Source organism: Vulpes vulpes, chromosome 6 (genome assembly GCF_048418805.1).
Source record: "Vulpes vulpes isolate BD-2025 chromosome 6, VulVul3, whole genome shotgun sequence".
In the NCBI taxonomy this organism is placed as follows: Eukaryota; Metazoa; Chordata; class Mammalia; order Carnivora; family Canidae; genus Vulpes; species Vulpes vulpes.
In genome coordinates this window covers 49,942,456-49,958,596 of record NC_132785.1, presented here as the reverse complement: position 1 = coordinate 49,958,596, position 16,141 = coordinate 49,942,456, and the positions used below count along the sequence as shown (strand labels likewise).

The following is a 16,141-nucleotide window of genomic DNA, read 5'->3' as shown; positions in this document are numbered from 1 at the left end:
CCTATAAATCTGTCTGTCCACCTACATCTATTTCAACACAACCTGAACTCTCCCTACTTTTTTCTGAGGCTAATTTTGGCCACAAGCATGGAGAATTTTCTAATGGCTGGTGGGTCAAAGACCAAGGTTATAAGAAACCATTTGTGAGATGAATGAAAAACTCCTGATTCCCCCTTTCTTTACTGTCTCCGGAAATGCTGCTTTCCAAAACCCTGGCTAAGCCAGCTAACATATTTTATTCCTGACAACATGAATACACCAGCCACTTAATGAGCAGGTTGTTTTTTTTTTTTGGTTTTTTTTTTATTTATGATAGTCACACAGAGAGAGAGAGAGAGAGAGAGAGAGGCAGAGACACAGGCAGAGGGAGAAGCAGGCTTCATGCACCGGGAGCCCGACGTGGGATTCGATCCCGGGTCTCCAGGATCGCGCCCTGGGCCAAAGGCAGGCGCTAAACCGCTGCACCACCCAGGGATCCCCTAATGAGCAGTTTTTATCAAAACTAAAATGGAAGTCTGGTTTTACTTTTTCTGTATACATTGAATTTTTTTCCGTTAATATTTACTCTTCTTTCCCCCCCTTGTCCCACTTAGCATTTCACAACACTTTATGCTAGCTTCTCTCACAAACCATGTCGCTATGATTTAAGTTCAATTGTCCTGTTCTATCACACTGGCCCAACAAATTTAGATGCTCTATTATCAGTGAGTATTAAACCTATTTCCAGAACAATTCTGCTATGAGGAACGCCAAATTTTGGAAGGAGCCAATATCATAATGTAGAAGTAGCTACACATCCGAGATGTTTAAATGTTGAACTACGCTTTATGAACATGGTACAGAATTCAAAAAACTGCATCACAGGAAAAGAGTTTCACTCCACCAATCACATTTTACAGAAACATTTAACGAAAGTTTATATTCTAACAAGCTATCATTAAAGGGTTAAGAATTCTACCTTCATTAATTCTGATAATAAACTGTAAACACTTATAATATGGGTTCATGAATTTAGTTACTTATTTAAACATACATCTTACTAAACCATTTCTTTCACAAAATATGTGAGCACTAATTGAAGCACTCCAGGCTAACTGCTGGTATTGGCTGTTTCCATCCAATTTTAGAGATAACTCTGCATAGTTTGTAACATTATATAATAAGTTCTCTGATCTAACACACACACACACACACACACACACACACACACACACACACAGTACCAACAAAACACTATTCTTGATGTCAGAAACGAGTTTTTTTTTTCCTGGATTCAACATTCAAACAGAATTAGAGATGGGAAGAATTACTGACTTCTCCATGTAAGTGAAGTGCATTCTACTGACATTATCAAATTAAAATAATTACCAATTGCATAGTTTTTATATCTGGAAGTGTAACCAGGTATACATAACTTTAAATGACTAAAACAATTTAAACAAGAATCTTGTGGATCCTATTTATAAGAGATGTTTTTTAACATTTTTATTACACTCAAAGGGTTAATACTCAAAACTAATTGGGATTTCTTTTTTTCTTCCCTAACAAATTTGGAAATGAACTGAAACTGCTCCCTGGTGTGAAAGCTGAATCCAACAGCCACCTGCAGGATCAGCAACCAACACTGCCAGATGCTACAAAGCCTTTGATTTCCAGTAGCGAATTCGGCCACATTTAATTCATGTGACATGAACTAACTGCAATAGCATTTTCAATCATTCTTTCTTATTTTTCTTTTTTCTGAATACAAACTCTAGCTTTCTGCTCACTATATATGAAACAGCTGCAGTAGATAGATTCATTCAGACTCACAGCTTGGGCCCTGGTTTTCTTAATGGCTTCCATGATGGCATCCATGTTGAGGTAGCTTTTACTGGTGGGAGCTGGGCCAACACAGACAGCCTCGTCCGCCATTTTCACATGAACCTGAAGAGACAAATCTCTGCATTAACAGATGCTCCCAGCAAAAAGAACTCCCATCATCTGCTAATATACGCAGAATTGCAAATGTGATTGTTTCACATATCATTTAGTAGTCAGATTCTTTTTGAAAGTGCACTAAAAAAAGAACAGTGCAACAAATCAACTCAGAACTATATTAACCATGACTTCCATTTATTACAAGCCTAGTCATGTCTAGCCAGATAACTTTCATAATATTCCGTACCAATTTGATTAAATAAAACCCCTGCAAACAATGTTGACCCCTTATTTGATTCATCTATACATAAACCTTATATCAAAAACTACCCTCTTACATGTAGCCAGGCTAGCCCAATATTTTCCTAACAAGCACTCATGCCCAGTTCTAAGCAAGCTCCCCAGGAAGTGGGGATAAATAGAGAAACTGAATGAAGGGATGTAGTGAGTGTCCCTGCACAGCATCAGGTCAGCACCAAGCACAAATTAAAGTCCACAAGTAAAGAGTTCAATATCACTACACATGAGCCAGAAAATCTTGACAATCATCTAAATACTCTCACATCTGATCCTCAACGATTTTACCTTTATTCCTAAAACAGCTGATATGCAGATTAAGTTCTGAGTCTACTCAAAACTTAGAAATATATGCTCCATTTTTAAGACTACTCATTTTCCATTCTAAATCTACTTTTTGCTCAATTGAGGTAAGTCTTTCACTACTGAAAAGAATAACTTATTTCTAAAAAAACAAAAATCTATTCTTTTAAAATGATAAGGGAATTCATATATCTTTGAAATGGCCTTCCCTAAATTTTCCAGCTTAAGGAACTTCTACTGTGTTTAAACTTATTTTACAAGGCAGACATAAAAACTAGAGCACCTACATCTACCTGGATATTTATGACCCTACCTCCCCAAAAGTCTAAGATAGAAAACACTTTTGAGTATTGCTAAGTTCTACTCTTCACCCATGAATTTTTAAGAAGCACATTGTTTTAAATGAAATCTACAAAAAAATGAAACCAATTAAGTCATCTTTTAGAAAGTTCAGAGTTCTCTTAATCAATTCAATATTTTCCAATAAGTAAAAAATTATATTGTGCCCAAGAGATTTACACATCAGTATCTTAAGAGAAAATACTCAAATATATACACTCTGTAATCTCTTTAATGATAATGCCCCTGCAAGGAAAAAGCAGTCAATCCTGCAAAGGGATCCTAAATATTTCCATGTTCAAAGCAAGGCTCTCCTTGTGGTTATTTCTGCCTTGCTTCCCCCCCTTAACCTCAAGTTGCTCCTCCTCTACTGTGCTCTTCCCAGTTGGGTCCCTATTACTAGCAATTTTGTCATTATAATTGTGGCTGTGCTTTTTTTCTATAAGAAAGGAATTGAACACTGAGCAATCCTTTAAAATGGACACATTAGCCAGGTGGGAATAAAGTAAAGTTAAATCCACATTTATTCTGTGTATTTTATTCACCTCCTGGTACTAACGACTATTAAAGATACACTTAAAGTTTCACTTTTACCACCAGGTCTTTCCCAGGTACTTCAGCTTCAGATGAATCGCCTTTAATCTGAACTCTTATAGTACTTAGTACAAAATCTGGCATTTAATTGCATCCTGCCGAGCGAAGTTATTCTGACTGCTTCACGGATTAGGACTACTACAATTTAGACACCTTGCTCCACCAGATCAGAAAGTCCAGCAAGGCAGAGGTTGCCTTAAATTCTTTTTTTTTTTTTTAAATCACTCCCAGCACAACGTTATGTACTAAAAACTTATCTCACAGATATACATGGCTGGCAGTTGATTTAATAACTTTCACTGATAAATCATTCTCTTTGTGGTGAAAGTTTACAGCAAATTAAAAATTCTACAATCATACTTAGCAATACATAAAGGAACTGAAGGTTGAATGGGAAGAAATTCAAAAATACATACACACACGTGTGTACATTTATATGTCCAAATTTTTTATCATAAACATGCATCAAAAAGTAAGAGATTAAATAGTATTTTATTACTTCCAATCTTTTTTTCTAAATACACTTTGTAACCATACTGCATATATGTTTGCATCCTTTTGTTTTACAACATCTTAACAGACATGTTTCCTGTTATCACAAACTGTTTATAAACATGCAGAGAATCTAGCTCAGAGTCTAACATATTTTAACAGATAGATTATATGTCAAAAGATCAAGGCTTTACAAAGAAAGGCAAAACATGCTGTTTCTAAATGATTGATTTCTTTTCTTCTGTTTCTCAGAAACAAATCTTTCTTTAAGGTGCCTTTACTAGCATCTCAACAAAACCACAGTGAAGTCCAAGGTCAGTACTAGCAAAAATCCGTGGCAAAGCTATTTTTTTTTTAATTTTTATTTATTTATGATAGTCACAGAGAGAGAGAGAGAGAGGCAGAGACATAGGCAGAGGGAGAAGCAGGCTCCATGCACCGGGAGCCCGATGTGGGATTCGATCCCGGGTCTCCAGGATCGCGCCCTGGGCCAAAGGCAGGCGCCAAACCGCTGCGCCACCCAGGGATCCCGTGGCAAAGCTATTTAAAAGAAAAAACTAGAAGTCTCTGTTGCTTTGGTCCCCAAGGAAATACTTATGAGTCAACCTGGAAAGAATACTTCTAAAAACTCTGAAAACTCAAATTTCAATTTTGTTGTTATTATTGTACTAAATGCCTGAGGTGATTTCACTGGGTTACTAATACAAAACCAACTGCATTCAAGCCATGTAGGTGGCTCTTCTGAAGAGCAACTTATCACTGCCTACACTGACTAGATGGATTTATGTTTCAAGGATTTCAAAATCTTGAAAAATATAAATTCCTTTTTATATACTTTGATATGTAATAATCATGGAAAAGTTTAAACTGGACTAATCAGTTAACTAGGATATTGCTGGCTACAAGTTTCAAAAAGAAAAAAAATTAAGTATGAAGTAGTCTTCAGAAACTTTTCCAATAAGTTTTTAAAGATTATTAATTTCCCCCTCAAGCATTTAGTTTTATATTTTAAATTTTATTATTTAAATAGAAAAAATTACTTGAACCAGCCTTTTATTTTCCAAATAATAATCTAACAAAACAAAGTGTGTTTTTCAACTTACAGAAGAAAAAAAATCACCTTCGTTGATTTTTCTTTTAAATGACTGTAAATACTTGGATATAGATAGATTAAAAATTGTGGTCTGAATTTTAAAACTGAGTTAATAGAAAATTTCATATTAGCCCATTAGATGCCTAATAAATGTTTAGAAAAGATATTCTGCTTGGTCAAAAACACTGCGTGTTAGTATTACAAAGTACACTAGATCAGATCTGAGTGAAAGCTTCTAAATACCTTCTAACCTAATACAGATTTAAAAAGATAGAGAAAACAAACAGCTTTGGATGCTTCCTCATGCTGGGAGGTTTTCTTTGAAACTTATCACTCAAGATTTGTAGTCAGGTGGGCACTCTTTACCATGTTCATGAATACTTGAGTCTTCCTTAGGACATCATGGGAACACAGCCAAGGTGGGATACTGCCAAGACGACAGAATGTAGATTAGATGTGCTCATTGACCAAGAACAGCAATGCCTCATACAATCTGTCCAGACTTTAGTATCCACCAAATCTAACCCAATTCTTTATCAACAAGCAAAAGCCACCCTTAAAGACTGAAAAGGTAAAGAAAAGAATGCCAACTACGTCAATCTTAATTTGAGAACCCAAAGAAAAAAACCATTTTTAAAAGATTTTTTTTAACTAATCTCTATACCCAACATAGGGTTCAAACTCACAACCCTAAGACCAAGAGTCACACACTCCACCAAATGAGCCAGCCAGGTGCCCCCAGAAAGATCATTTTTAAAAATGAAATAAAATCTTATTTCTCAGAGGGGAAAAAAAAGAACCTTTCTCTCTATTCCATACAATGTGTCTAAAGAGACTTACACACAAATGTCAACAGACTAGCATTCTGGAATATCCTTCTAGAAAGGCAATTTCTTTCTAGAAGATAAAGAATGATTTTTCTTTTTTCTTTTTTTTTTTAAATATTTTATTTATTCATGAGAGACAGAGAGAGAGAGAGAGGCAGAGACACAGGCAAAGGGAAAAGCAGGCTCCATGCAGGGAGTCCAATGTGGGACTCGATCCTTGGACTCTGGGATAACACGCTGGGCCAAAGGCAGATGCTCAACCACTGAACCACCCAGGCGTCCCAAGAATGATTTTTCAAAATCATTATATATTGTATTTGTTTTGATTCCATTTTGTAAAACTACATGTGTAGCACCATGACACATTTATTCATGATTTTTTTAAGCATTTCTTTGTTTTTTTAAAATCTTATTTATTCTTGAGAGACACAGAAAGAGAGGCAGAGACATAGGCAGGGGAGAAGCAGGCTCTCTGCAAGGAGCCTGATGTGGGACTCAATCCTGGGACTTCGGGATCACTCCCTGAGCCGAGGGCAGATGCTCAACCACTGAACGACCTCGACATCCCTATTCATGATTTTTAGATACCAGAGTTAGTGACTTTACTATTATTCTTCTGTTACAACTTACATAATTTTCAGAGTGGTAAAACCACAAATTAAACGTTACAGGGAAAAGAGATTAGGTTTTTGTTAGTTGCAAAACTCCCAATCTATTTTCTAAATTCCTGTTTTCGCAGTATGGAGATTCCTCAAAAAGTTAAAAACATAGTGATTCAAAGGGCCACATGCACTCCAATGTTTATAGCAGCAATGTTCACAACAGCCAAACTATGGAAAGAGCCCAGATGTCCACTGACAGAGGAATGCATAAAGATGTGGGATATATATAATATATAAAATATATATATATATACATATATATATAATGGAATATTACTCAGTCATCAAAAAGACTGAAATCTTGCCATTTCCAAGGATGTGGACAGAACTAGGAGAGTGTTATGCTAAGCAAAGAAAGACAAATACCATATGATTTCACTCATATGTGGAATTTAAGAAACAAAACAGATGAACATAGGGGAAGGAAAGGAAAAATAAAATGAAAATAGAGAGGGAGACAAACCATAAGAGACATTAAACTCTAGGAAAGAAACTGAGGGTTGCTGGAGGGGAGGTGGGTTAGGGGAAGAGATAGTTGGTCGATGGGCATTAAGGAGGGCACTTGATGTAACAAGCATTGAGTGTATATGCAACTAATGGATCACTAAATTCTACCCCTGAAATTAATAATACACTGTATGTTAACTAAGTTGAATTTAAATAAAGAATTTAAGTTTTTAAAAATCCTGTTTTCCTATCAGTAAAGGGTTCTGATCCGGAAGCAGTGGGTTTGCTGAGTCTTTATTTGGCAGGGAGGCATTTCTAAGAACATGGTAAACAAAAAAAGAATGAAAACCAGCATGACTAGAACCATATACTTTTAACACTAATCCCTGGTAGAAGCATCAGGGAACGATGGGATGGATGGAGTAGGGGAGAGGAGAGACCAAGCATGAAAGCAAAACCTTAGCAAAAGCAATGTCAATGTACCAAGACCACAATGAAAGAGACCGTGGAATGGGAGGAGGGGGTGCAGAGAGAAGTATGAAGGGGTGGGACAGGGGTTACTTATATGTTTGGTTGTAAAGGTTGGGAGAGGCAGAGATATAGCTGAGAAAAAGTTTGAAGTGAGATTTTTTTTTTAGCTTAGGAAAATTTGAACAAATCCACTTGAGTAGGACTCTCTGGAAAGTAAGGAGCTTAAAAACATCTGGGAGATGAAACAATTCAAATTGACAATCAAGTGGCAGAGCTAGGAGACATGGGGAAGCAGGAGACAGGGACAAAGGGATAGAGCTCATTTCTAACACACACAAAAATATAAGCCAGGAATTAAAAAGAAAAAAGATGAAAGAGAGGGCACCTGCGTGGCTCAGGTGGTTAAGCATCTGCCTTTGGTTCAGGTGATGATTTTGGGGGCCCTAGGATCAAGCCCCACATTGGCTCTCTCTGCTCAGCAGGAAGCCTGCCTCTCTTTCTCTCCCTCTGCACACTCTCCCTCTCTTTCTCTCTCTTAAGTAAATGAATCTTTAAAAAAATGAAACAAGATAAAGGAAAATCAGACAGGAAAGACAAACAGTAAAGACAGAAGGACAGACAGACAGCTTGTTAAGCAGTCCAAGACAAGCTCCCAAAGCACCCACTCCTCAGCTGTGCTGCCTAAAAGTCCTTCTCCATAGACATTCTCCAGCCACCACTGCAGAGAAAGCAGCAGGAATAAGATCAGGAACGTGTCTTTCCTTCTCAGTAGTCGGAAGATACCAAGAATAGGCATAAATACAGGTAGATTCATAAATCTATTGGCAGAAATTGAAGGCTCCGGCCTTTGGCAGTTTCTATTTGGTGTGCAAATCAAGAGATAAGATTACCAAAAGAGTCACTGGTGGTATGAGAATATAAAAAGGGCTGGAAATGAGAGCCTGAGAAAGCAAACTATCAAGAGAAATCTAAATCTAGTAAGACCACCAGATATTGATGGCATTCATAAATTTCAAAATCCTTGTTGCGGAAGAACTTTAGGCCAACAAAATGGCACAGGCTCTATGTCAAACAGTACAAAGTTCCTCAAAATTTTTTTTAAAAAACTACCATGGCTCAGTGGTTTAGCGCCTGCCTTCAGCCTAGGGTGTGATCCTGGAGTCCCGGGATCGAGTCCCACGTTGGGCTCCCTGCATGGAGCCTGCTTCTCCCTCTGCCTGTGTCTCTGCCTCTCTGTGTGTGTCTCTCATGAATAAATAAATAAAAATCTTTAAAAAAAAAAAAATACCATGGAGTGCCTCACTGGTTCAGTCTGTGGAGCATGTGACTTCTAATCTTGGGGTTGTGAGTTTGAGCCCCAAGCTGAGGGTAGAGTTTACTTTAAAAAAAAAAAGAAAAAAAAAAAGAACTACCATATGCTCTAGCAATTCTACTTCAGGGTATGTATTTGGAAAAAAAAAAAAATGAAATCAGGATCTCAAAGAGCTGTTAGCGCTCCCAGGTTCATTGCAGAACTATCCGTAATAGTTAAAATGTGTTTAGAAACAATCTAAATGTCCACTGACAGCTAAATAGATAAACCAAGTGTGGTATACACTTACAACTGAATACTATTCAGTGTCTTTAAGAAAAGGAAATTCTGCAATATGTGACAACACGGATGAATTTGAGGACATTATGCCAAGTAAAATAAGACAGACATAGACAAAATACTTCAGGTCTCCACTTACAGGAAGCACCTGAAATAGTCAAATGCATAAAATCAAAGACTGGAATGGTAGTTATCAGGGATAAGGGGAGGAGGAAATGGGGAGTTATAAACAGGCATAATGTATTGTGCATTTATAATCTGTTAAGAGGCTAGATCTCATGGTGAATGTTCTTACCACAAAATCTGAAAAGAAAATAATGAAAAAATTTAGGCCATATTGGCCATACACAAGTTATTTCTGGAGATGGATATAATGGTGGACACCAAAAAGCTGAACAGGAAAAACTGGGTAAGGATTATCTACTAGTTAAATCTATGTTGCTAAAAAGTTTATAATAAAAGCAACTCTCAGTCCAAAGTCCACCACACATACATTTAATAAGCAAACATTTCTCAGCAAAACAGCATACAGCATAGGGTACCTGACTCTCAGTTTTGGCTCAGGCCACAACATCAAGGTCCTGAGATCAAACACTCAAGTAGGGAGTCTGCTTGAAGACTCTCTCCCTTTCCTACTGCCCCTCCCCCTACTCATGTATTTTCTGATAAATCTTTTTTTAAAAAATTAAAAAGAGCATACAGCTTGCTCCACATGCTGCATAAAATCCCAACTCTTGTCAAATTCTCAGCTTGCATAAAAGAGTCACCAAGAGAGACATAATAAAATTCCAAATGCAAGATTTGATCTTTACAGTTGCCTTAAAGGCAACCAGAAATCCTCCTCTCTGATGGTGGGATACCAAAAACAAGGAACTCAAGTGCAAGGCACCATCCATAGAGGTAAATGCCTTATTAATTCTTGTATCATGTCCATTCAAGGGTGAGAGGTCTTGGAAATGTTTCAGCCAATCCAAGTATCTTGGATAGTGTTAATTTCACTAATAAGCATCAGTTTCTAATATCCATACTGCTAAATATTAAACCACTAATGTCACCAAAGAAAACCCATTTACTTACAAACTTAGTCTTGACTGAGATGTGGAAAGTTGTAAATGCTTTTAAAAGCCATCCCTAGATTGCTGATTGCCAGTAAGAGGAACTGAAAGGACCTACAATGTAGTTTAAATGAACACAGGGATTTATGCCTCTCCGTTCTGAAGGGGTTTAAAATAAATTATAGGGACACCTGGATGGCTCAGAAGTTAATCTCTGCTTTCAGCTCAGGGCGTGATCCTGGAGTTCAGGGATGGAGTCCCACCCAATCAGGCTCCCTGAGGGGAAACTGCTTCTCCCTCTGTCTGTGTATCTCTGCCTCTCTGCCTCTGTGTCTCTCATGAATAAATAAATAAAATCTTTTTAAAAAGTAAATAAATTATAGACATCACACCATGGTAGCAGACCACTACTGTGCCCCAAAACCTTCATTTCCCTGCTCCCATGGCATATGACTGACTAGGTAGAGACCAGGTTTATTAGACTAAGAAGAGTCTTTTAAGTTTGAGTCACTGGGATCAGAAAGTGAAATGTACAACTTGGAAATTCCCTACAACTTAAACATAAGCATATTTTCTGAATTTTGGCTATGTTCTTTCCCTTAATCTGGAACACAGATGTTGTAGTAGCCAAGTTCAACTATGCAAAATAAAGATAACTTCCCAGGGAAAGGGACAACAAATTATAGTGACAGCCAAATCCAGCCCAATGTCTGCTTTTGTTTAAAAAAAAAAAAAAAAATTATGAGAGCACAGCTACCTATTCATTTACTTACTCTCAATGACATCTTTTGTGCTATAACTACAAAGTTGGGTAGTTGGGACAGACACCTAAAATATTTACTCTGAGTTTTTATAGGCAAAGTTTGCCTATCTGTGCCCTAAGGGATGGCAAAAACAATAACCAAAATTTCTGGATATCCTTAGATACACTGGCATCCCTAATCTAAAATTAAAAAGATGTTTAGATGTTTTGTGGGAGAACATTTGAAAGTCATACTATTTAAATCACAGTATTTTGCTTTTGTTTTAAGTAGGCTCCACACTCAGCATGGAGCCCAAAGCAGGGCTTGAACTCAAGACCCTGAGTTCAAGACCTGAGTTGAGATCAAGAATCAGATGGTTGGGATCCCTGGGTGGCGCAGCGGTTTGGCGCCTGCCTTTGGCCCAGGGCACGATCCTGGAGACCCGGGATCGAATCCCACATCAGGCTCCCGGTGCATGGAGCCTGCTTCTCCCTTCGCCTGTGTTTCTGCCTCTCTCTCTCTCTCTGTGACTATCATAAATAAATAAAAAATTAAAAAAAAAAAAAAAAAAGAATCAGATGCTTAACCAATTGAGCCACCCAGGTGCCTAAAACACCATATTTTGTAGTATCAGTAACTATTACTTATAATAATATCTCAAATACAATCACCGCCATAAGTACCAACTCAATTCTTCTTAACAAGAAGACCAGATTAGTGAATTGGATGTAGAGATTTCATTAGAATACGACCAGGTCAACCTTAGAGGTTCCTAGTCAGAAAGGGAAGTAACTGGTAATTACATACTTTTGGTATAGGCAGTTCACCATGGGATTGGACCACCCCAAGCATCCTTACTGAGTGTTCCAAATGGCAAAATCTGATCTTGAGCAGTGTCTACAGCTAGTCATATAAGCTAGGCAACTAAGTAAAACAAGCACTCATAGTGTGACTATTAAAGAACTACTTGCTCCCTGATGGAGAGGCCCTTGTTAGTTTGTTGCTTGCTACAAAACATGCTAAACTTACCCTGATCCTAGTTGGCACAAACTTTCCCTGAGTATTTTGTATTTCTGCACATCATATGAGCAAGGCACCAACTGCCTTTTGTCTCAAAGTGTATTTGCACAAGTGTTTGAATAACCAACAGCCTGAGAAGAGAAGGATACTGTCAGACTCTGGGGCAAAGTGCAGAGATGCTAATAGTCCATTATAAAAGATTCACTATGTGAGAAGAAGTCTAAGCTCAAACTATTTCATACAGGTATCATCTGATCCTCTTCACATCACCTTCTGGGAATTGGGACTTGGGGAATGAGAGCAAAAATGCTGATATCCTGACCACTGCCATGGCTAGTGAGGAATAAACGGTCCTTCATCTCTGACGGAGCTGCCTTTTATCTTCTAGCAGCACCATGAAAATGTGAGAGCAAACTTGCTAGCCTGAAAGGAAAGAGGCAAACTTGTTAGCCTGAAAGGAAAATTTCACAGTAAAGATTAGAGTAAAACACAGTTCTTGACAGGCCTGTGTTCCTTAGCTGTGACACAACCCACTTCATTTGCTGCCACTCAACAGAAGGATGACATCCCCCTGTGGGACTTCTGAGCCAACGGCCAATGTCACCATGCAGACACTCCAAATGTTGTTTGGATGGACTGTTGTCTACTTTTGGCACTGACAGTATTGTGGCAGATATCACGCTTGCCATCTTCTAGGACATGGGTTACTTCCCTGTTTTAAGGGTTTTTTTCTTTGTGTTTAGGAGCAGGAAGGGGGAGAAGAAAATAAGAATAAATTTTTAACAAGGGATGTTAAAAAGAAAGAAGCATTGATAGTGATTGATAACTTCTCATTCTGCAGGAAGACTGACTAAATGACCATTCCAACACTCCTCTCTAACTTGCTTCCCTCTTCTATCAAGGGCAAAAAGCAAAAGAGAACATTTCCCAAGGGTGTCAGAGTCAGTAAAGCATGCAACTCTTGATCTCAGGATTTTGAGTTTGAGCCTCACACTAGGTGTTGACATTACTTAGAAATAAAATCCTTAAAAAACAAAATAAACAAAAAGAAGATTTCCCAGACTTCCTTGCAATTAGGGGGTGTGTACACGATCCCAGTTCCACCAATCAGGCACACCCAAAGAAATAAGAGTAATATGAAGTGGTACCCCAGCAAGCAGATTACATATCATACCAGGCACAGAAGTAAAAGAGTCAGTTCTTCTAGGACAGCTTTAGAGAAACTTTTGATTCTATCCCAGAACATCACAACTGGCAAGAATGGTCAGTAGTGGAAGATGGATCTGTTCTCTAACAGACTCATTTCACCTGACTGGGTTGTCTATCTTCTGGCCCTCCTGTGGATTCTGCGAGCCACCTTAAATGCAAAAGAACCAGGGTCAACAAACTTTTTCTGTGAAGAACCACAGAGTAAATATTTTAGGTTTTGTAGAGCACAGACTCCATCAAACCCCTCAAATCTGCTTTTGTAGCACAAAAGCAGCCATACACAATACAAAATCAAATGGGCATGGCTGTGTTTCAATAAAGGTTTATTTACAAAAACTATGTGGTGGGCCAATTTAGCTCACAGGCCATCATTTTCCAACCCCCATCTCAGAAATGCTTTCAGTCCAAATTAGGTCAGGATTCTCCAAGAATAAAGTGACATGATCAAACATGTTTATCTGAAAATAACACATGTGAGTGGGGCTAGGAAACCCAACAGAAGGTTTTCAAGGAAAAAAAAAAAAAAAGAAGAAGAAGGTTTTCAAGGGACTAGCAAGAGTGGGAAGCTATGATCACCCTAGTCCTGAAAGTGCTCGGGCCAGGAAGAACATAAGTAGAACTAGGGAACATGCGCGCCCAACCACTGCCCCAGCCCTAGAACAATGTGAGCACTATCAAAACTGAGGCAAGGCAGGGAAGTAAAGATGGGATAAGCAATCTGATCTTCTAGATATCTTCAAAGAGCTAAGCAGAAACACAGGGCAAAGAAATTCAAGTGACATACTCTACAGATGCAGACTGATCCATAAAAAAAGAAATCCGAGAAACTAGAGTTCATCAAAAGTTAAAGTTTTTGCTCTTCAAAAAACATTGTTAATCACAATGCAATACCAATTCCCACTGACTAGGAGGACTGGCATAGCACTGGCATGAATGAAGAGAGATTTGAACCCTCATAGGCTACTAATAGGAATGTAAAATGATGCAGCTGCCTTGGAAAACAGTCTAGTAACACCGAAAAGTTTAAGTATAGTTACCAAATGACCCAGCAATTCCAATCCTAAGTATACAAGCAAAAGAAAGGGTAATACATGTTCACTCAAAAACATGCAGACACATATTCATAACAGCATTATTCATACTAATTAAAAACTAGAAGCAACCCAAATGCCCAGCAACTGGTATGACTCACTGAACTATACCCTTAAAATGGGTAAGCTTTATGATATGCTAAGTGTACCTCAATAACACTGTTAAAAAAAATCAGCAAGTTTCATATTCATTTTTTTAATACACTCTGCTGTGAGTTCTGCTAGGTGAGGAATTTCTGGCACATAGCACAGTGACACATACTATAAATGTTTGATTAATAACTGCAGCCAGTAAAGAAAGAGTTGGAATTAACCTGACAAAGAGGACTCTGGCGACAGAAAGCACTTCAGAATGGCACTCCAGCAGCAGATGCACAGAGCCCTTAGAGACCAGAGGATGGTGAGGGAGAAGAAAGTCATCAAAATGGTGGGAGAGTCATCAGTGCTGCATGCCTCAGGCAGACCAACTAAGATGAAGATTCAGAAGTAGCTACAGAATCTAAAATATCAAATCTCTGGTGACCTTGAGGACCAATTCAGAAGAACAATAAATAGAAGCCTGGCTTCCCTCCGTTGAAGGGCAAATGTCAAGTAAGAAAGAAAAACTGAAGACTAGTCTTTCATGTGGCGTAACTGTAATGCTTGGAAATGCAGGACATTTTCTTTTCTCTATAACTTTTGGGAAAGCTCGGTACACACACAAGGTAATCGATATATCTTTCTAATTGCAGATTGACACAGCTTTTCAAAGAGATTGCCCCACCACAGAGAAACACCTAAAACATGTGAGCATGGGTACCTCATAAACCTGACCAGAAGTCCCTAAGATGGACTCATGACCTAAGCCAAAATCAAGAGTTCAACATCCAACTGACTGAGCCACCCAGATGCCCCATTCAGGGTATTTTTAAAAAGTATTTCCAGAGCATATGAATAGCTACATGTCAGTTCTAGTCATTTAAAATACAGATAGTCAACAAAGTCATGAGATCTCAAAAATTACTGGAGCCCCATCATCAGTACCATTGCTCAACATGTGCCACTAATTGACAACACTATAAAAATGAATCATCTAGATGTTATTAAAGTTTTATTTTCCTTTAATCACCCAAGTAACATGTGAATATACTACTTCAATTTTTAAAACAAAGAGTTTGGGACGCCTGGGTGGCTCAGCAGTTGAGTGTCTGCCTTCGGCTCAGGGCATGATCCCAGGATCCAGGATTGGGTCCTACGTCAGGCTCCTTGCATGGAGCCTGCTTCTCCCTCAGCCTGCGTCTCTGCCTCTCTCTGTCTCTCATGAATAAATAAATTTTAAAAAATAAATAAAGAGTTTAAGCAATAATGATAACCACTGCTCCTCACTCCCTTAAAGAACTCCAACTTCCCACCTTAAAAGCAATTACCAATACTGCCACTGCAGAGCACCACCGCCCCTCACCAAGTCTATGCTTTTATGTAATGTATGTGACCTACAACATTATAAAATCTTTTCACATGGAGTTTTTTTAAACATCAACAGTATTATTCTAGTGCCATTTTACTTGTTCTTTTTCACCCTCTAATGTCTTAGAGATGTTCTGTCAAAATCTAGAGATATACCTCATTCTTTTTTGACAAATAAAAAATTTCAAGACATGGCACTCCAGTTCACCAACCATTCCCCTGACAGACACTCAGCATGGAGGAATCACCCAGCTGGATGATCACAATGAGGTTTCTGAACCAGACATCTTGTTACTTGTTCCAGGTTCCCTTTCCTGCTCTGGATCTTTCTCTTCTGAAACAGTTCCACCTTTTGTAGCCATTTCCTCCTGTGTATTGACCAGAACTTTCTGTTGAATGAATAAATACATTTGCTATCTATCCTTCAGAAATTCTTCACTGTTTTCAAGACCGTATTTCCCATATTTTTGCACCAAAATCCTGGTTATTTTCTTTCGGTTTTTTAAGTGCTTCTCTTTCCTGGGAATTTGGAACAGGAAGA

General features: G+C 38.2%; 1 protein-coding gene across 4 annotated transcripts in view; it reads right to left on the bottom strand.

Moving 5' to 3' along the window:
* The window catches only part of PCCA (propionyl-CoA carboxylase subunit alpha), a 391,732-nt gene that overhangs the window by 327,166 nt on the left and 48,425 nt on the right, over positions 1-16,141 (bottom strand). For all 4 annotated transcript variants that reach the window (XR_012002039.1, XM_026003697.2, XM_026003698.2 and 1 more), the window contains one exon: positions 1,813-1,926. Coding sequence is in view for 3 of the 4 variants with exons in the window: in XM_026003697.2 (XP_025859482.1) it covers positions 1,813-1,926 (114 nt within the window). In the remaining variant the exon portion in view is untranslated. The remainder of the gene's footprint in view (positions 1-1,812; positions 1,927-16,141) is intronic.